Source organism: Sorex fumeus, unplaced genomic scaffold (genome assembly GCF_029834395.1).
Source record: "Sorex fumeus unplaced genomic scaffold, SorFum_2.1 ptg000328l, whole genome shotgun sequence".
NCBI classification, from domain to species: Eukaryota; Metazoa; Chordata; class Mammalia; order Eulipotyphla; family Soricidae; genus Sorex; species Sorex fumeus.
Genome location: NW_026606384.1, coordinates 31,232 through 51,507, shown reverse-complemented (window position 1 = coordinate 51,507; position 20,276 = coordinate 31,232). Strand labels below are relative to the sequence as shown.

General features: G+C 62.4%; 1 protein-coding gene across 1 annotated transcript; it reads left to right on the top strand.

Annotated features, from left to right (window-relative positions):
• Positions 1–6,662: 6,662 nt before the first annotated feature.
• AKAP17A (A-kinase anchoring protein 17A) lies at positions 6,663–18,580 on the top strand. The gene is given in 11 exon segments (XM_056109609.1): positions 6,663–6,737; positions 6,739–6,768; positions 6,770–6,790; positions 6,792–6,842; positions 6,844–7,110; positions 7,112–7,267; positions 7,269–7,412; positions 7,415–7,432; positions 9,990–10,138; positions 13,543–13,783; positions 17,606–18,580. Coding segments are annotated over 11 exon segments (2,127 nt in total).
• Positions 18,581–20,276: the final 1,696 nt, after the last annotated feature.

The following is a 20,276-nucleotide window of genomic DNA, read 5'->3' as shown; positions in this document are numbered from 1 at the left end:
TCTCTTCTTCCCTCCCTTCCTTCCTTCCTTTCTTCCCTCTCTCCTTCTTTCTTTCTTTCTTTCTTTCTTTCTTTCTTTCCTTCCTTCCTTCTTTCTCTCTTTTCTTTCTTTTTGGGGTCCCACCCGGTGATGCTCAGGGGTTCCTCCTGGCTCTGCACTCAGGAATCACTCCTGGCGGTGTTCAGGGGACCCAATGGGATGCTGGGAATCGAACCCGGGTCAGCCGCGTGCAAGGCCAATGCCCTCCTCGCTGGGCTATCGCTCCAGCCCCGTGTGACTCAGTTTTGACCCCTGGCAGCACAAGTGGTCCCTCCAGCCCTGTTAGGAGTCATCCCTGAGCACAGAGCCAAGAGTAAACCCTGAGCACTGCCAGGTGTGGTACCCTCCCCTCAAAAAAAAAAGAAAGAAGAAGAAAAGAAAAACAGAGAAAATTGATCAAGTTTCAGAGAAAAGGAGGATACGTTTGCATGTAGGCTGGTGTAACGTTATGCAACATTCACGAATCACAAATCATCCTGTTATTCGTCGATTGCCTCGAACGGGCCCCAGTAACGTCTCCTTCATCCTAGCCCCGAGATTATATTCAAGGCTCTTTAGGAGAATGAGACCCATCATTGTTACTGGTATTTGGCATATTTGGTACGCCACGGGGAGTTTGCCAGACTCTGCCCTGTGGGCAGGCTACATTCGAGAGCCTGCAAGTTTGTCCAAAGTAGGAATGAGATAATAAGATAGGAATAAAAAACCGGGACATTAAATAACGTAATACACACCCGGTGTGACGCATTCTATAATTATGTGTTACTAATGACACGTGATACGCTGTTATGTGTACAGCAGTATAGAACACGCAAGACCTGAGTGGTGGGGCTGGAGCAATCGACCAGCGGGGAGGAGGGCGTTTGCCTTGCACGCGGCTGACCCAGGTTCAATTCCCGGCATCCCATAGGGTCCCCCCAAAACACCGCCAGGAGTGATTCCTGAGTGCAGAGCCAGGAATGATCCCTGAGCATCCCCAGCTGCGACCCCAAAAAGCAAAAATCAATCAATCAATTGGGGCTGGAGCGATAGCCCAGCGGGGAGGGTGTGTTTGCCTTGCATGCGGCCAACCCGGGTTCGATTCCCAGCATCCCATAGGGTCCCCTGAGCACTGCCGGGAGTGATTCCTGAGTGCATGAGCCAGGAGGGACCCCTGAGCATCGCAGGATGGGACCCAAAAAAGCAAAAAAAAAGAAAAAAAACCCGTGAGTGGTGTATAGGATTGAGTGCGTAGTGATCTCTCGTGGCAGTACAACAGAATGTGAAGGACGGGATGTGGTTCCTTATCGTTGTGTGATATCAGTAATGATATACAAGTGGTGCAATGCATTCTATTATTAGGTGTTACTAGTGGTACTCGGTAAGCTGTTGTGATGTGTACGGCCGCGTAGAACATGGAACACATGTATGCGTGGCTATGATAGAGCCCACAGTAGTCTATCGTCACACTGGCAGAGGGTGCAAGACGGGGTTGGATTCCTCACAGCGCAGTGCAACCGGGTGGGTTGCACTGGGATCCCGAGAAGAACGGAAAACAACGCGATGGATGGATTGCAGTATAACGTTGTGCGGCGTTATTACGATGCCTGACGATAGCATAATATGCAACGACGATACAATAATTGTCTAAGAGGCAATGATTGTCTAATCTGCATCATCGGGATGGCATCCTTGCCAAGTATGGATCACTATGGCGCATAACCGCATAGTGTGCATTTTCACGCATAGCTGCGTAAGGTGCATTCTTTTTTTTTTTTTTAATTTATTGGCGAGACATCATGAGGTACAGTTGCAGACTTACAAATTTGTGTGTTTGGGTGTCAGTTATCCAATGACCGAGTACCCATCCCTCCACCAGTGCCCGTTCTCCATCATTGACATTTTTTTAGAATTTTTGTTAGTGAAACACCATGAGGTACAGTTGTAGACTTACAAATTTTTGAGCTTGGGTTTCAATTGTACAATGATCAGATACCCATCCCTCCAACAGTGCCCATTTTCCACCACCACGGATCCCAGTATCCCTCCCATCCCCCATCCCACCCTGCCTCTATGGCAGGGCATTCCCTTTTGTTCTCTCTCTCCTTTTGGGTACTGTGTTTTGCAAGAGAGGCATTGAGTGGCCATCATAGTCGGTCTATGGTCTACTTTCAGCATGCATCTCCCATCCTGGGAGGATCCTCCCAACACCCTTTATTTGGTGCTCCCTTCTCTATCTGAGCTCCCTTTTCCCCTAGCACGTGTGGCTGGCCTCCAAGCCATGGAGTAAAATTCCTGGTACTAATCTCGGCCATCCTTGGGTATTAGTCTCCGATTTTGTGACTTGATGTTCCCCAGAGCAATGCAATCTGTAAGATGCATTTCTTATGCCCAATGATCGCAGACGATGCAGTAACAATCGTACGGCCGCAATTATGCAATGGTAGTCGTAGAAGGTGCCTGGAAGAACTGCAGAATCGGCTTTGTTGTTTTGCACAGTGATGGCACAATAGGCTTTATCACGCACAGCCATTGCATAACGGGCATGATTATTGATTATTATTACAATGCAATAGTAATTCATGCCACGCAAATGCAGCCGAGAGCCGCATCCTAACGTCAGCGGAATAAAAGGTGAAGCTGGCAGGCCCTCCTCGGCCCAGGGGGACCCAGCACAAGCCAAAAAACGGGAAATCTGGGGTTGCATAAGGTCCATTGATCATCAGCCCCGGACTTCCAATCAATCGATAGGCTGGGAGATCTTCGATTATCGATACGCCCTGAATCTCCCTGCCGGGGTCGGCTGTGCTGGCCCTGCACCGTCTGGACAGCTCAGCTGCAGCAGGGTCAAGCTGGGTGCAAGTGGCCAGAGAGCCGCAGGGCGGGGGCGGGGCGGGCTGGCCTTGGCGCAGGCGCAGTGCGCGCGGCGTCGGGCCCGGCCCCCCCCTTCTCGCCCCGCGGGTGGCGCTGGGCGGAAGTCCCGCCCCTGAGGGAGGGCTTGGGCAGTACAGACGAATCGGAAGGCGATACTCGGCGGAAGTCCCGCCCCGGGGACAGCGCGGAGGAATCGGGAGGCGGCGCGCGGCGCGAGTCCCGCCCCGGGGGCGGGCCCCAGCGGCGCGGACGAATCGGACGGCGGTATGCGGAGGAAGTCCCGCCCCGGAGTCCGCGCCGAGGAATCGGGCGGCGGCGCGCGGCGGAAGTCCCGCCCCGGGGGCGGGGCCGGGCGGCGCGGGGGCGGGGGCGGCGCGCGGCGCGCGGGCCCCGGCGCCGGAAGCGGAAGTGCGTCACGGGCGGGCGGCGTCGGGGCGGCCGCGGGCGTCGGGGGACGCGGAGCGGGGCCGGGCGGGCGGCGGGAGACCCCGCGCCGGTGAGCCTGGGGGGCGGGCGCGGGGGGCGCTGGGGGCCCTGGGGGGTCCCCTAGGGCGCTCCGGGGGGTCGCCAGGGGGCTGTGGGGGTCCCCGGGAGGGTCTGGGGGGCCTTAAGGGGCTAAGGGGGGGGTCCCTAGGTGGAGATCGGGGGTCCCTAGGGCGGGTATGGGGGTCGTTAGGGTGCTATGGGGGAGTCCCTACGCGGTTATGGGGGGTCCCTAGGCGGGTATGGGGGTCCCCACGCTGGGTATGGGGGTCGTTAGGGTGCTATGGGGGTCCCTAGGTGGATATGGGGGGTCCCCAGGCTGGATATGGGAGTCGTTAGGGTGCTATGGGGGGGGTCCCTACACTCGGTATGGGGGGTCGTTAGGGTGGTTTGGAGGTCCCTAGGTGGATATGGGGGGGGTCCCTAGGTGGAGATCGGGGGTCCTTAGGCAGGTATGGGGGTCCCCGGGCTGGGTATGGGGTCGTTAGGGTGCTATGGGGGGGTCCCTACGCGGTTATGGGGAGTCCCTAGGCGGATTGGGGGTCCCTGCACTCGGTATGGGGGTCGTTAGGGTGCTATGGGGGGTCCCTAGGTGGATATGGGGGTCCCTAGGCGGTTCTGAGGGTCCCCACGCTGGGTATGGGGGTCGTTAGGGTGCTATGGGGTCCCTAGGTGGGTATGGGGGGTCCCTAGGTGGGTATGGGGATCCCTAGGGTGCTCTGGGGGGCCTCCAGGGACCTATGGGGTCCCTAGGATGGTCTGGGGGGCGTTAGGGGGCTGTGAGGGAGGTCCCTAGGTGGAGATCGGGGGTCCCTAGGCGGTTCTGGGGGTCCCCACTCTGGGTATGGGGGTCGTTAGGGTGCTATGGGGGTCCCTAAGCGGATATGGGGGGGTTCCTAGGCGGTTATGGGGGGGTCCCTAGGTGGGTATGGGGGTCACTAGGGTTCTCTGGGGGGTTGCCAGGGGGCTATGGGGTCCCCAGGATGGTCCTGGGGGGCATTAGGGGTCTATGGGGGGGTCCCTAGATGGAGCTCAGGGGTCCCTAGGTGGTTATGGGGGGGTTCCTAGGCGGTTATAGGGGTCCCACGCTGAGTATGGGGGTCGTTAGGGTGCTATGGGGGTCCCTTGATGGATATGGGAATCCCTAAGTGGGTATGAGGGTCCCTAGGGCGCCTGGGGGGTCACAGGGGGCTGTGGGGTCCCTGGGATGGTCTGGGGGGCATTAGGGGGGCTATGGGGGGTCCCTAAGTGGAGATGGGGGGTTCCTAGGCGATTATGTAGGGTCCCTGGGCGGATATGGGGGTTCCCTACACTCAGTATGGGGGTCATTAGGGTGGTTTGGGGGTCCCTAGGTGGTTATGGGGGTTTTCTAGGCAGTTATGGGGGTCCCTAGGTGGTTATAGGGGTCACTAGGGTGCTCTGGGGGGTTGCCAGGGGCTGTGGGGTCCCTAGGATGGTCTGGGGGGCATTAGGGGGCTATGGGGGGGTCCCTAGGTGGAGATCAGGGGTCCCCTAGGTGGTTATGAGGGGTTCCTAGGCGGTTATCGGGATTCCACGCTGAGTATGGGGGTCGTTAGGGTGCTGTGGGGGTCCCTAGGTGGAGATGGGGGGTCCCTAGGCGGGTATGGGGTCCCTAGGGTGCTATGGGGGGTCACCAGGGGGCTACGGGATCCCTAGGATGGTCGATGGTCTGGGGGGCGTTAGGGGGCTATGGGGGGTCCCTACGTGGAGATCAGGGGTCCCTAGGCGGTTCTGGGGGTCCCTACACTCGGTATGGGGATCCATAAGGTGACATGGGGGGTCCCTACGCTGGGCATGGGGGTCGTTAGGGTTCTCTGGGGGTTCCCTTGGCAGATATGGGGGTCCCTAGGTGGGCATGGGGAGGTCGTTAGGGTGCTTTGGGGGTCCCTGGGATGGTATGAGGGTCCCTAGGCGGGGTACACGGGGCGGCATCAGGGTGGTCTGGGGATTCCTAGGGTGGTATGGGGGGGGTTCCTAGGATGGTATAGGTGGTCCCTAGGCGAATGTGGGGGGACTTTTAGGGGGATATAGGGGGTCCCTAGGGGGGTATGGGGGTCTCTAGGGGAGTATGGGGGGGTCTTTAGGATGGTATGCGGGTCTCTAGGGGGTGTGGGAGGTCATTACGGTGCTATCAGGGGTCCTTAGGATGGTATGGGGGTCCGTAGGTGGATATGGGGGTCCCTAGGCGGATATGGGGGTCCCTAGGCGGATATGGGGGTCCCTGGGCAGATTTGGGGGGTCCCTAGCAGGTATGGGGGGTCCATTAGGGAGGTATAGGGGTTCCCTAGGTGGGTGTAGGGTGGTAATGGGGAGGTCCGTAAGCGGATATGGTGAGTCATGACAGCCCTATGGGGGTCCCTAGGCAGGTCTGGGGGTTCCCTAGGGTGGCCTCGGGGGTCCGAAGGCAAGTATGGGGGTCCCTAGGAGGGGACGCAGGTCCCTAGGGTGGGCATGGCGGGGTGGTCCCTGGGCGGGCATGGGGGTCCGTAAGTGGATATGGTGAGTCATTCCATCTGTATGGGGGTCCGAAGGCGAGTATGGGGGTCCCTAGGAGGGGACGCAGGTCCCTAGGGTGGGCATGGCGGGGTGGTCCCTGGGCGGGCATGGGGGTCCGTATGTGGATATGGTGAGTCCATTCCATCTGTGTGGGGGTCCCTAGGCGAGTATGGGGGTCCCTAGGAGGGGATGTCCCTAGGAGGGGATGCAGGTCCCCTAGGGTGGGCATGGCGGGGTGGTCCTGGGCGGGCATGGGGGTCCGTAGTGGATATGGTGAGTCATTCCATCTGTATGGGGGTCCCTAGGCGAGTACGGGGGTCCCTAGGAGGGGACGCAGGTCCCTAGGGTGGGCATGGGGTGGGGGGTCCCTGGGCGGGCATGGGGGTCCGTAAGTGGATATGGTGAGTCATTCCATCTGTATGGGGGTCCCTAGGCGAGTACGGGGGTCCCTAGGAGGGGACGCAGGTCCCTAGGGTGGGCATGGCGGGGTGGTCCCTGGGCGGGGATGGGGGTCCGTAAGTGGATATGGTGAGTCATTCCATCTGCAATGGGGGTCCCTGGGCGAGTACGGGGGGTCCCTAGGAGGGGACGCAGGTCCCTAGGGTGCCACGGGGGGCAGGGCCGGGCTTTCCGGAAAGCCCACCCAGCCTGTCGGGGGGCGGGAGGAGAGCCCCGAGAGTGGCCCCCGGCCCGCCGGGGAGGAGGGCGGCCGGTGAGCACGCTGTCCCCACCCCGCCCGCCGCCCGCAGGGCCCAGGAGGCGCGCCGGCCATGGCGGCGGCCACCATCGTGCACGACACGTCGGAGGCGGTGGAGCTGTGCCCGCCCTACGGGCTGTACCTGAAGCCCAATCACCAAGATGACCATCAGCGTGGCGCCTGCCGCAGCTGAAGCAGCCGGGGCAAGTCCATCTCCAACTGGGAGGTGATGGAGCGGCTCAAGGCCATGGTCCCAGCAGCACCAGTTCTCCACGCTGCGCATCGCCAAGAGCACCATGGACTTCATCCGCTTCGAGGGCGAGGTGGAGAACCGCGGCCTGGTCAAGGCCTTCCTGGCCTGCCTGGACGGCAAGACCATCAAGCTCAGCGGCTTCTCGGACATCCTGCGGGTGCGGGCCGCCGAGTTCAAGATCGACTTCCCCACGCGCCACGACTGGGACTCCTTCTTCCGCGACGCCAAGGACATGAACGAGACGCTGCCCGGCGAGCGGCCCGACACCCATCCACCTCGAGGGGCTGCCCTGCAAGTGGTTCGCGGCCCGCGAGCCGGGCGCCGAGAAGCCCAGCGAGCGCGTGCTGGTGCAGGTCTTCGAGAAGTTCGGCGCCATCCGCCACGTGGACATCCCCATGCTGGACCCCTACCGCGAGGAGATGACCCGGCCGCAGCTTCCACACCTTCAGCTTCGGCGGCCACCTCAACTTCGAGGCCTACATCCAGTACTGCGAGTACGCCGGCTTCATCCAGGCCATGAGCGCCCTGCGCTGCATGAAGCTCATGTACAAGGGCGAGGACGGCAAGAGCCGTCGCGCTGCAACATCAAGGTCGGACGCCGGGCGGTCCGGAGCGGCCGGGGGGCCGGCCGGCGGGCGGGCGGATGCACGGACGGATGGATGGACGGAGGGATGGATGGATTGACGGACGGATGGATGGATGGGCGGGCAGACGGATACATGGACGGGCGGGCAGACAGATGGATGGGCAGACCGGTGGATCAGCGGGCAGACAGATGAATGGATGGGCGGACGGATGGGCGGATGGATGGATGGGTGGGTGGATGAGATGGATGGATGGATGGATGGATGGATCGATGGGTGGGTGGATGGATGGATGGATGTGTCGGATGGTCGGATGGATGGATGGGTGGGTGGAGGCATGGATGGATGCATGGATGGACAGGCAGATGGATGGACAGGCAGATGGATGGATGGATGGATGGGCAGATGGATCGATGGACGGACGGATGGACAGAGGATGGATGGTGCGGACGGATGGGGCAGATGGATGGATGGATGGATGGGTGGGTGGGTGGGTGGGTGGATGGATGATGGATGGGTGGGTGGGTGGATGGATGGATGGATGGGCAGATGGATGGACAGGCGGACGGATGGATGGATGGCGGGATGGATGGATGGACGGACGAATGGGCAGATGGATGGACGGATGAATGGGTGGACGGACGGACAGATGGATGGATGGACAGACGGATGGACATATGGATGGGCGGGACAGAGTGGATGGATGGACGGATGAATGGACGAATGGATCGATGGGTGGTCAAATGGATGGACGGATGGATGGGCCGATGAACGGATGGATGGATGGATGGACAGATGGATGGACATATGGATGGGCGGACAGGTGGACGGACGGATGAGATGGACAGATGGATGGATGGGTTGGCGAATGGATGGATGGATGGATGGACAGACGGACAGATGGATGGGCGGGCAGATGGATGAATGGACGGACGGATGGATGGATGGACAGACGGACGGATGGACAGACGGATGGATGGACAGATAGATGGATCCATGGATGGACGGATGGATGGAAGGACGGAAGGATGGACGGACACGGACGGACAGGTGGGTGGATGGATGGATGGATGGATGGGTGGGTGGATGAGTGGATGGATGGAAGGACGGATAGGTGGACGGATGGATGCACGGATGGACAGATGGATGGGCGGGCAGATGGGATGGACGGACGGATGGATGATGGATGGACTGACAGAAGGATGGACGGACGAACGGGACGGGCGGACAGATGCAGACATGGGCGGGACGCTCCGCACTGGGCACAGGCAGACACCCCAGGGCCGCCCACGGCACGCGGGTGCGGTCCACGGTCCTTCCAGGACCTTCCGCTCCAGTGCCGTGTGGAACCCCCAGGCGTCCGGCCTCCAACGGACCCTCGCCGGGGACGTCCCGTCTCCTCGTCCTGGCCGTGATGGGACGGAGGAGTCCAAGGGGACCCTCGGCCTGGTCGGGGCCTGGGTGTCGTGTGTGTGTGTGGGGGGGCGGGGGTGTATCCCAGGTGTTGTGTGTGGTGAGTGTGTGTGTCCGTGACGGAGAGAGACAGAGACCTGGGGCCCTGCGGGGCCACCCTGGCCCTCGGCCCGGGTGCTGTGCTTTGTGCTGTGTGTCCTGGGCCCTCAGTCGGGCCCACATGCTGTGTATCTGTGTGTGTGTGTGTGTGTTTGCTGTGTGTGCTGTGCTGTGTGTCTGTTTGTCCTGGGTACTGTGTGTGTGGTGTATGTCCTGGGTGCTGTGTGTGTGTGTCCTGGATGCTGTGTGTGTGGTGTGTGTCCCAGGTGCCATGTTTATGTGTGTGGGTGTGTGGGGGGGGGGTTGTTCCAGGAGTCGTGTGTGTGTCTGTTTGTTTCAGGTACCGTGTGTGTATGTGTCCTGGGTCCTGTGCGTGTGGTGTGTGTCCCAGGTGCCATGTTTATGTGTGTGAGACTATGTGTGTGTGTTTTTGGGGGGGTGTTCTAGGAGTCGTGTGTGTGTCTGTGTGTCTGTCTGTCCTAGGTACCGTGTGTGTGTGTGTGTGTGTGTGGTGTGTGTCCTGGGTGCTCTGTGTGTGTGTGTCCTGGGATACTGTGTGTGTGGTGTGTGTCCCAGGTGCCGTGTTTATGTATGTGTGTGTGTGCGGGGGGGGGGGGGTGTGTTCGAGGACTCGTGTGTGTGTGTGTGTGTGTGTGTGGTATTTGTTCCGGGTGCTGTGTTCGTGTGTGTCTGGTGTGTATCTCGGGTGCTGTTTGTATGTGTCCCGGTTGCCTTTTGGTGTGTGTGTGTGTGTGTGTCTGGTGTGTGTCTGTGTGTCTGGGTGCCGGTGTGTCCGTGTGTGTGTGCTTTCTGTTCCAGGTGCCGTGTGGTGTGTGTGTGTGTGTGTGTGTGTATGTGTGTGTGTTGGGTACCGTGTGTGTCTGTGTGTGTGTCCCGAATGCTGTGTGTGTGTGTGTGTGTTCCGGGTACCGTGTGTGTCTGTGTGTGTGTGTCCGTCCCGGGCCCCGGTGCTGGGGCGGGCAGGCGCGTGGGTGGGTCCGGCCCCGGCCCGGCCCCCGCCCACCGGGCCTCCCTGGGTCCCTCCCCGCAGGTGTCGTTCGACTCCACGAAGCACCTGAGCGACGCGTCCATCAAGAAGCGGCAGCTGGAGCGGCAGAAGCTGCAGGAGCTGGAGCAGCAGCGCGAGGAGCAGAAGCGCCGCGAGAAGGAGGCCGAGGAGCGCCGGCGCGCCCAGGAGACGTGCGTCGCGGGGGGGGCACGGCGGGGCTGGGCGTGTGCGCGGAGGCCTGGCCGGACGGGGGGCCCCAAGAAAGGTCCCTGGGAACGCTCTCATGACCCACACCGGACCTTCCGGAACCTTCCAGAACCTTCCAGAACGTTCCGGGACCTTCCGGATAGTTCCCCACAGGGCCACGCTGAGCCTGTGCATCTGTACCTGTGTGTGTGTGTGTCTCTGCTGGTGTGGTGTCTGGTTTGTGCCTGAGTGTCTGTGTGCGTGCGTGCGTGTGTGTGTGTCTCCTCTTTGTGTATATGAGCACCTGTCCTGTGCAGTTGTGTGTGTTTGTGCATTTCATTCTCTGTGTGTTGTGTGTTTCTGTTTGTGTCTGTGTCTGTCTGCCTGTCTCTCTGTCTCTGGGCGTTTCCTGCTCGGTGGGCCCCAAGAAAGGGTCGTCTGGCCCCTGGGAATGGCCTCATAACCCACACCGGACCTTCCGGAACCTTCTGGAACCTTCTGGATAATTCCCCACAGGGCACGCTGCGTCTGGATGCTGAGCCTGTGCGTCTGTCCTTGTGTGTGTCTGTGTGTGCTGCTGTGTTTGTGGTGTGTGGTTGGTGCCCATGTGTGTGTCCTGCTGTGTGCCTCTGCGCACAACTCTGTGTGTGCTTGTCCTGCTCTGCAACCGTGTTTGTCTCTGCATGCCATGTTGTGTGCCTGTGCGTGTGTGTATGTGTGTCCGCTTTGTGTATATGAGCACCTGTCCAGTGCAATTGTGTGTGTTTGTGCATTTCATACTGTGTGCCTCTGTGTGTGTGTGTGTGTGTGTGTGTGTGTGTGTGAGAGAGAGAGAGAGAGAGAGAGAGATTCTGTTTGTGTCTGTCTGCCTGTCTCTGTGCGTTTCCTGCTCGGGGGGCCCCAAGAAAGGGTCGTCTGGCCCCTGGGAATGGCCTCATAACCCACACCGGACCTTCTGGAACCTTCTGGAACCTTCCGGATAATTCCCCACAGGGCACGCTGCGTCTGGATGCTGAGCCTGTGCGTCTGTCCCTGTGTGTGTCTGCGTGTGCTGGTGTGCTTGTGGTGTGTGGTTTGAGCCTGTGTGTGTGTCCTGCTGTGTGCCTCTGCGCACAACTCTGTGTGTGCTTGTCCTGCTCTGCGCCCGTGTTTGTCTCTGCATGCCATGTTGTGTGCCTGTGCGTGTGTGTATGTGTGTCCGCTTTGTGTATATGAGCACCTGTCCAGGGCAATTGTGTGTGTTTGTGCATTTCATACTGTGTGCCTCTGTGTGTGTGTGTGTGTGTGTGTGTGTGTGTGTGAGAGAGAGAGAGAGAGAGAGAGAGAGAGAGAGATTCTGTTTGTGTCTGTCTGCCTGTCTCTGTGCGTTTCCTGCTCGGGGGGCCCCAAGAAAGGGTCGTCTGGCCCCTGGGAATGGCCTCATAACCCACACCGGACCTTCTGGAACCTTCTGGAACCTTCCGGATAATTCCCCACAGGGCACGCTGCGTCTGGATGCTGAGCCTGTGCGTCTGTCCCTGTGTGTGTCTGCGTGTGCTGGTGTGCTTGTGGTGTGTGGTTTGAGCCTGTGTGTGTGTCCTGCTGTGTGCCTCTGCGCACAACTCTGTGTGTGCTTGTCCTGCTCTGCGCCCGTGTTTGTCTCTGCATGCCATGTTGTGTGCCTGTGCGTGTGTGTATGTGTGTCCTCTTGGTGTATATGAGCACCTGTCCAGGGCAATTGTGTGTGTTTATGCATTTCATACTGTGTGCCTCTGTGTGTGTGTGTGTGTGTGTGTGTGTATGTGTATGTGAGATTCTGTCTGTGTCTGTCTGCCTGTCTCTGTCTCTGGGCGTTTCCTGCTCGGTGGGCCCCAAGAAAGGGTCCTCTGGCCCCTGGGAATGGCCTCATAACCCACACCGGACCTTCCGGAACCTTCTGGAACCTTCCGGATAATTCCCCACAGGGCACACTACGTCTGGATGCTGAGCCTGTGCGTCTGTCCCTGTGTGTGTCTGTCTGTGCTGGTGTGTTTGTGGTGTGTGGTTGGTGCCTGTGTGTGTGTCCTGCTGTGTGCCTCTGTGCACAACTTTGTGTGCGTGTCCTGATCTGTGCCCGTGTTTGTCTCTGCGTGTCATGCTGTATGTGTGTGTGTGTGTGTGTCCTCTTTGTGTGTGCGCACTTGTCCTACCGTGCACCTGTCCGGTGCGCTTGTGTTTGTGCATTTCGTACTGTATGCCTCTGGGTGTGGGGGTGGGTGTGTTTCTGTTTCAGTTTCTGTCTGCTTGTCTCTCTGCCTCTGGGTGTTTTCTGCTCTGGGGACCCCAAGAAATGATCATGTGGCCCTGAGAAACGGTCTGATAACCTCACACTGGACCTGCCGGAACCTTCCGGAACCTTCCATGATGGTTCCCCACAAAGCACACTGTGTCTGGACGCTGAGCCTGTGCGTCTGTGCCTGTGCCCCTGTCCTCGGCCCTGGCTGTGCCTGTGTATCAGCTGATGGGGGTTCCCTGGGTGTCTGTGTGTGTGTGTGGGTGTGTGTGTGTGTGGCTGTGGCTGCATGTACTGGTGTGTTCATGGTGTGTGGTGTGTGCCTGTGTGTCTGTGTGTCCTGCTATGTGCGTGTGCCTCTGTGCACACGTGTGTGTGTGTGTGTGTGTGCGCGTGTGTCCTGCTCTGTGTCTGCATTTCATACTGTGTGCCTGTGTGTACGTGCGTGTATGTGTATGTGTGTGTGTGTGTGTCTGTCAGTCTCCAGGTGTTTCCTGCTCTGGGAGCCCCAAGAAACAGTCACATGCCCCCTGGAAACGGTCTTATAACCCACACCGGACCTGCCGGAACCTTCTGGAACCTTCCGGATGGTTCCCCACAGGGCACACTGTGTCTGTCCACGGGGGTGGGGTTTGTCCCCGTGTGTGTGTGTGTGTGTGCAGTGTGTGTGCTGGTGTGTTCATGGTGTGTGGAGTGTGCTTGTGTGTGTGTGTCTGTGTGTCCTGCTCTGTGCCTATGTTTCTGTCTGCTTGTCATTGTGTGTCTGTGTCTCTGTGTCTGCATGTCGTGCTGTGCGCTTGTATATATGTCATGGTCTGTGCCTATGTGTGTGTGTGTGTCCTGTGTGTATGTCCTGTGTGTGTGTGCTTGCTCTGCCGTGCACCTGTCCTGCTGTGTGCCTGTGTCTGTGCATTTCATACTGTGTGCGTGTGTGTGTCGTGCCGTGCACTTGTGTAGGTCTGCATTTCGTGCTGTGTGCCTGTGTGTGTGTCCTGCTGTGTGTGTGCACGTGTCCTGCTCTGCGCCTGTGTTTGCATTTCGTGCTGCGCGCGTGTCCTGCCGTGCACTTGTGTCTGGGGGTGTGTGTGCGTGCGTGCCGTGGGGTCGTGGGACCCGCGCCCGCCATCCAGCCGCCCCCCACCCCCCACGCCCCCGCAGGAAGCAGAAGGAGCTGCAGGAGCAGGAGCGCGAGCGGCGGCGCGAGGAGAAGCTGCGGCGGCGGGAGCAGCGGCAGCGGCAGCGCGAGCAGCGGCGCAGCCAGAAGCAGCTGGACCGGCTGCAGGCGCGCGAGCAGCGGCAGCTGCACGAGCGCATCCGCCTGGAGGAGCGGAAGCTGCTGCTGGCCCAGCGCAACCTGCAGTCCATCCGCCTCGTGGCCGAGCTGCTCAGCCGCGCCAAGGTGAGCCCGGGCCCTGGCCACGCCCAGGACAGCCGCACGCCCCGCCCACCCGGCCCCGGCCACGCCCAGGACAGCCGCACGCCCCGCCCACCCGGCCCTGGCCACGCCCAGGACAGCCGCACGCCCCGCCCCACCCGGCCCCGGCCACGCCCAGGACAGCCGCACGCCCCGCCCACTCTGCCCTCGGCCCCGCCCACGCGATTCTCGGCCCCGCCCACCCGGCCCTGGCCACGCCCAGGACAGCCGCACGCCCCGCCCACTCGGCCCTCGGCCCCGCCCACACGATCCAGGTCCCGCCCACACCTGCAGCCTGGCCTGCCTGCTCCACCCCCCCGCGGCCTGGTTCCACCCACCCACCCTGACCTGGCCCCGCCCACTCGGCCTTCTGGCCACTAGGCATAACTCCGCCCACCCACGCTGGTCTGGCCCCGCCCATGAATTGCACGCCCAGCCCCGCCCACGCCGCTTTCTGCCCCGCCCACACCTGCATCCTGGCCCGCATGCCCCACCCTCGGCCTGGCTCCATCCACCCATGCTGGCCTGGCCCTGCCCACCCCGCCCACCGGGCCCTGCCCACTCAGCCCTCTACTCCGCCCACAAGGCATAACCCCACCCACTAGGCCTGGCCCCGCCCACCCGATCCGGCCCCGCCCACTCAACCCTCTACTCCGCCCACAAGGCATAACCCCACCCACACTGGTCTGGCCCTGCCCACTCAATCCGGCCCCGCCCACTCAGCCCTCTACTCCGCCCACTAGGCCTGGCCCCGCCCACCCACGCTGGTCTGGCCCTGCCCACTCGATCGGGCCCCGCCCACTCAGCCCTCTACTCCGCCCACAAGGCATAACCCCACCCACTAGGCCTGGCCCCACCCACCGACACTGGTCTGGCCCTGCCCACTCGATCTGGCCCCGCCCACTCGGCCCTCTACTCCACCCACTAGGCCTGGCCCCGCCCACTCACGCTGGTCTGGCCCTGCCCACTCAGCCCTCTACTCTGCCCACAAGGCATAACCCCACCCACTAGGCCTGGCCCCGCCCACCCACTCTGGTTTGGCTCCACCCACTTGGCATAACCGCCCCCCCCCCCCTCGCTTGCCACACTGCCTCCTCCCGCCCCGCCCATGCTGCCCTGGTCCCGACACTCACTCCGTCCTCCCACACTGGCCCCGCCCACTACACCCTCCCAGACCGCCTCACCCTGCCCATACCTGCCCTCCCGCCCCACCCACTGGGCCCTCTGCCACGCCCACTTGGCCCTCCGCCCCTCCCACACAGCCCTCCAGCCCCGCCCATGCATGCCTGGCTCCGCCCCACACCAGCCCGACTGCCCGTCCTTTCTCCTGGCCACGCCCACAGCCGCCTGGCCCCGCCCTCGTGTTCCCGCCTACCTTGCTGCATTTCGCCCCGCCCTCCTCCCCTGGCCCCGCCCTTTAGTCCATGACCCTGTCCTGTGCCTGCCCGTTGTCTGCCCTGGTCTTACTCTCCTGCCCCTACACCCCTGCTGTCCACTTCCGATGCCTCCCTGTCCAGGATCCTCCTCTGTCCTGGCGCCTGCTCTTTCTTTCCGGAGCCCCGCCCCTGACCGCCAGCCCCGCCCCCGCCCCTATCCTCGCCGTGGCCCCGCCCCTGCCCTTTGGCCCCGCCCCTATCCTCGCTCTGGCCCCGCCCCACCCTCCTGGCCCTGCCTTCTCCCTGTTTTTAAGTCGTGGGTGGGGGGGGGGGGCGCAGAGCTACACCGGGTCGCTGGGTCTGCGAGGTCTGTGCCATCCAGAGAGGGCCTGGGGACCCTGTCCCCTCTGGAGAGGGCCTGGGGGACCCTTTCCTCTTCTGGAGAGGGCCTGGTGGGACCCTGCCCCCGTCTGGAGAGGGCGTGGGTGCCCTGTCCCCTCTGGAGAGGGTCTGAGGGACCTGTGTCCAATGGAGAGGGTCTGACGGACCTGTGTCCAATGGAGAGGGCGTGGGGGGCCCTGTCGTCTCTGGAGAGGGCGTGGGGGGACCTGTGTCCAATGGAGAGGGCGTGGGGGGCCCTGTCCTCTCTGGAGAGGGCGTTGGGGGACCTGTGTCCAGTGGAGAGGGTCTGAGGGACCTGTGTCCAATGGAGAGGGCGTGGGGGGCCCTGTCGTCTCTGGAGAGGGCGTGGGGGGACCTGTGTCCAATGGAGAGGGCGTGGGGGGCCCTGTCCTCTCTAGAGAGGGCGTTGGGGGACCTGTGTCCAATGGAGAGGGCGTGGGGGTCCCTGTCCTCTCTGGAGAGGGCGTTGGGGGACCTGTGTCCAATGGAGAGGGCGTGGGGGCCCTGTCCCCTCTGGAGAGGGTCTGAGGGACCTGTGTCCAATGGAGAGGGTCTGACGGACCTGTGTCCAATGGAGAGGGCGTGGGGGGCCCTGTCGTCTCTGGAGAGGGCGTGGGGGGACCTGTGTCCAATGGAGAGGGCGTGGGGGGCCCTGTCCTCTCTGGAGAGGGCGTTGGGGGACCTGTGTCCAGTGGAGAGGGTCTGAGGGACCTGTGTCCAATGGAGAGGGCGTGGGGGGCCCTGTCGTCTCTGGAGAGGGCGTGGGGGGACCTGTGTCCAATGGAGAGGGCGTGGGGGGCCCTGTCCTCTCTAGAGAGGGCGTTGGGGGACCTGTGTCCAATGGAGAGGGCGTGGGGGTCCCTGTCCTCTCTGGAGAGGGCGTTGGGGGACCTGTGTCCAATGGAGAGGGCGTGGGGGCCCTGTCCCCTCTGGAGAGGGTCTGAGGGACCTGTGTCCAATGGAGAGGGTCTGACGGACCTGTGTCCAATGGAGAGGGCGTGGGGGGCCCTGTCGTCTCTGGAGAGGGCGTGGGGGGACCTGTGTCCAATGGAGAGGGCGTGGGGGGCCCTGTCCTCTCTGGAGAGGGCGTTGGGGGACCTGTGTCCAGTGGAGAGGGTCTGAGGGACCTGTGTCCAATGGAGAGGGCGTGGGGGGCCCTGTCGTCTCTGGAGAGGGCGTGGGGGGACCTGTGTCCAATGGAGAGGGCGTGGGGGGCCCTGTCCTCTCTGGAGAGGGTCTGAGGGACCTGTGTCCAATGGAGAGGGCGTGGGGGGACCTGTGTCCAATGGAGAGGGTCTGAGGGACCTGTGTCCAATGGAGAGGGTGTAGGGGGCCCTGTCCCCTCTGGAGAGGGTCTGAGGGACCTGTGTCCAATGGAGAGGGTCTGAGGGACCTGTGTCCAATGGAGAGGGTCTGAGGGACCTGTGTCCAATGGAGAGGGCGTGGGGGGACCTGTGTCCAATGGAGAGGGCGTGGGGGGCCCTGTCCCCTCTGGAGAGGGTCTGAGGGACCTGTGTCCAATGGAGAGGGTCTGAGGGACCTGTGTCCAATGGAGAGGGTCTGAGGGACCTGTGTCCAATGGAGAGGGTCTGAGGGACCTGTGTCCAATGGAGAGGGTCTGAGGGACCTGTGTCCAATGGAGAGGGCGTGGGGGGCCCTGTCCCCTCTGGAGAGGGCGTGGGGGGACCTGTGTCCAATGGAGAGGGTCTGAGGGACCTGTGTCCAATGGAGAGGGTCTGAGGGACCTGTGTCCAATGGAGAGGGTCTGAGGGACCTGTGTCCAATGGAGAGGGTCTGAGGGACCTGTGTCCAGTGGAGAGGGTCTGAGGGACCTGTGTCCAATGGAGAGGGCCTCGGGACCCTGTCCCCTGCGGAGAGGCCTGGGGTCCCTGTGCTCTCCAGAGAGGAGGCTCTGGGGACTCCGTGCCCTGCGGAGAGGGTGTGGGGGACCCCGCGTCCTGCGGAGGGGGGCAGGCCGTGCCCCCGTGGCGCTGACCGCCCCCCCCGTGTCCCCTCCGCGCGGACGCAGGCGGCGAAGCAGCAGGAGCAGGAGCGGCGCGACGAGCAGCAGCGGCGGCAGCAGCTGGAGGAGCGGCGGCGCGTGCAGGCGGCCGAGCTGCGGCGCGTGGAGGAGGAGAAGGAGCGCGCGCTGGGCCTGCAGCGGCGGGAGCGCGAGCTGCGGGGCCGCCTGCTGTCCATCCTGCTCAGCAAGCAGGCGGCCGACCCCCAGGGGCCCGCCGCCGAGCTGGGCGCCGCGCACGCCGACCTGCTGCTGCGGCCCGTGCTGGACATCCTGCACAGCGTCACGCGCGCTGGACACGCGCACGCCCACGCCCGCAGCGCGCACGCCGACGCCACCGGCGCCCAGCCCGCGGGGGGCGCGCCGGGGACCCCCGCCGAGAAGCGCGGCCCCGGGGTGCTGGCCTGCATCCCGCACAACGCGCCCCCGCCGCCGCCGCCCCCCAAGCCCGCGCCCCCCGCCGCCGCGGGGGACCCCGAGCCGGGCGCGCCGGGCGGAGACGCGCGCGCCTCCAATGCGGCCGCCCTCGAGCAAGACAAATGCAACCGGGAGCCCAGCCCGGGGGCGGCCCGGCGGGGTGGCAGCGGCGGCGGGGGGGACCCCCGGGACGCGCCCGCCGCCGCGAAGGCGCCCACCCCCGAGCCGCCCCGCGCGCGCAGCCGGGCGCGCCACCCCGGGGCGCACAAGGAGCGGCGCGCGCACAAGAAGCGCTCGCGGGCCGGCAGCAGCCCGCGCCGCCGCCGGGGCCGCCGCGGGGGTCGCGGCAGCGCCAGCCCCGAGCCAACGGCGCCGCCGCCCCCCGCGGCCCAGCCCCGCGCGCGCCGCGGCTCCCGCTCCCGCTCGCGCTCGCGCTCCCGCAGCAGCGCCGGGGAGCGCCGGGCGCGTCGCGCGCGCGGCAGCCGGGACCGGGGCAGCCGCCACCGGCGCGGGGACCGCTCGCGCTCGGGCTCCGCCGGGCGCCACCGCAGCACCTGGAACCGGTAATTGCCGCCGCCGGGGGACCCTCACCCCGGGGGCCCGCCCCCCAGTAGCTTGAACCAAACCCAGGCCGCCCCGGGGAGACGCGCGCGCGCCAGTGCCAACGCGCATCCGTGCCATTGCGCGCGCCCGTGCGCCCCTGCAGGGCCAGGACGCGCCCTGGGTTCCCCCCTGGGGAAGGCGATGGGCAGGACCACTGGACGGTGCAGGGGGCCCGGAGCGCCCTGTTGCGGGCCCCCACCGGTTGCGGGTCTCTTCTTCCAGTTCAAGGTTAGCGTGTGTGGGGTGTTTTTTTTTTTCTTTCTTTTTTTCTTTTTCTCTTTTTTTTTTTTTCTAAGAAGCTGTTTTGCTAAATTATTTTTACTTGGAACGTTTCCGACTGCAAAAAGAAAAAAAAGTTGTTAAGACATTTTATAATCGTTTGCGTCTTCAAACGAGCCTCCTCCGCAAGGAAAAAATATATATATATTACCAAAAAAAAAACAAAAAAAAAAAAAAGGAAAGAGAGACTTCTTATCTGTGAATTTTTTTTTTTTTTTTTTTTGGCGTTGGGAAAGAAGACGGTGTTTCTTCCAGGTTGCATTTTTATGGTGAAAAATAAAATTCCCTTTTCCAATGAGCCTTGGAAGTTGGTGTGTGTGTGTGTGTGTGCGCGCGCGTCCTGGGCTGGTTCCTCCTAGCAGGGGCGTGGGGTGAAGTGGACGCCTGGGAGAGGCGGGCAGGACCCTCTCCCGGAGCCCCAGAGGGAACTGGACATCCATGGAGGGGTTCGAGCGGTGCCCTTGAAAGATCTGTGTGGGTCCTCACTCTGCACCCTGGGACACGGGGGTCCCGGCAGATGGGGGTCAGGAGAGGGGCTCCCCCTGGCCCGAGGGTCCTGGCCAGAGAGACTCAGGAGGAGGCGCAGACCCCCTCGCCAGGAACACCCAGACCTCCCAGGTGCCGGGAGAGGCGGGAAGGACCCTCCCCGGCAGGGCAGACTGCCAGGGTCCAGTCTTGAAGAGGTGCATGACCATGTCAGAGAGTGTGTGTGTGTGTGTGTGTGTTTGAGTTCGTGTGTGTTTGAGTCTGTGTGAGTTGGTGTGTCTGTCTGAGTTGGTGTTGCGTGTTTGAGTTGGTGTGCGTGTGTGTTTGAGTTGGTGTGTGTCTTTGAGTTGGTGTGTGTCTTTGAGTTGGTGTGTGTGAGTTGGTGTGTGTGCGTGTGAGTTGGTGTGTGTGCTTGAGTTCGCGTGTGTGAGTTGGTGTGTGTGTGTGTTTGAGTTGGTGTGTGTGCGTGTGAGTGGGTGTGTGCGTGTGAGTTGGTGTGTGTGTGTTTGAGTTGGTGTGTGTGTGTGAGTTGGTGTGTGTGTGTGAGTTGGTGTGTGTGTGTTTGAGTTAGTGTGTGTGTGTTTGAGTTAGTGTGTGTGTGTTTGAGTTAGTGTGTGTGTGTGTCCGAGTTGGTGTGTGGATTCACAGACCCACTTGGCGATGGTGTGTTCCAGGCCCCAGTTGGGAGGAGAGGCCGGCCGGGGGCAGCTCGGGGCATCCCAGGGCTGGGGAGGTCCTTGGGGACCCTGGCGTGTGTCCTCGGGAGCTCTGAGCCGCCCTCCCTTCAATCAGGCTGATGGAAGGAAGGTTCTGGAATAATCCTCTTGGGCTCACTGGGGGGCAGAGGCTCCGGCTGCAGCCGGCACCGGGCAGTGGCCAGCGGCAGTGGGTCAGG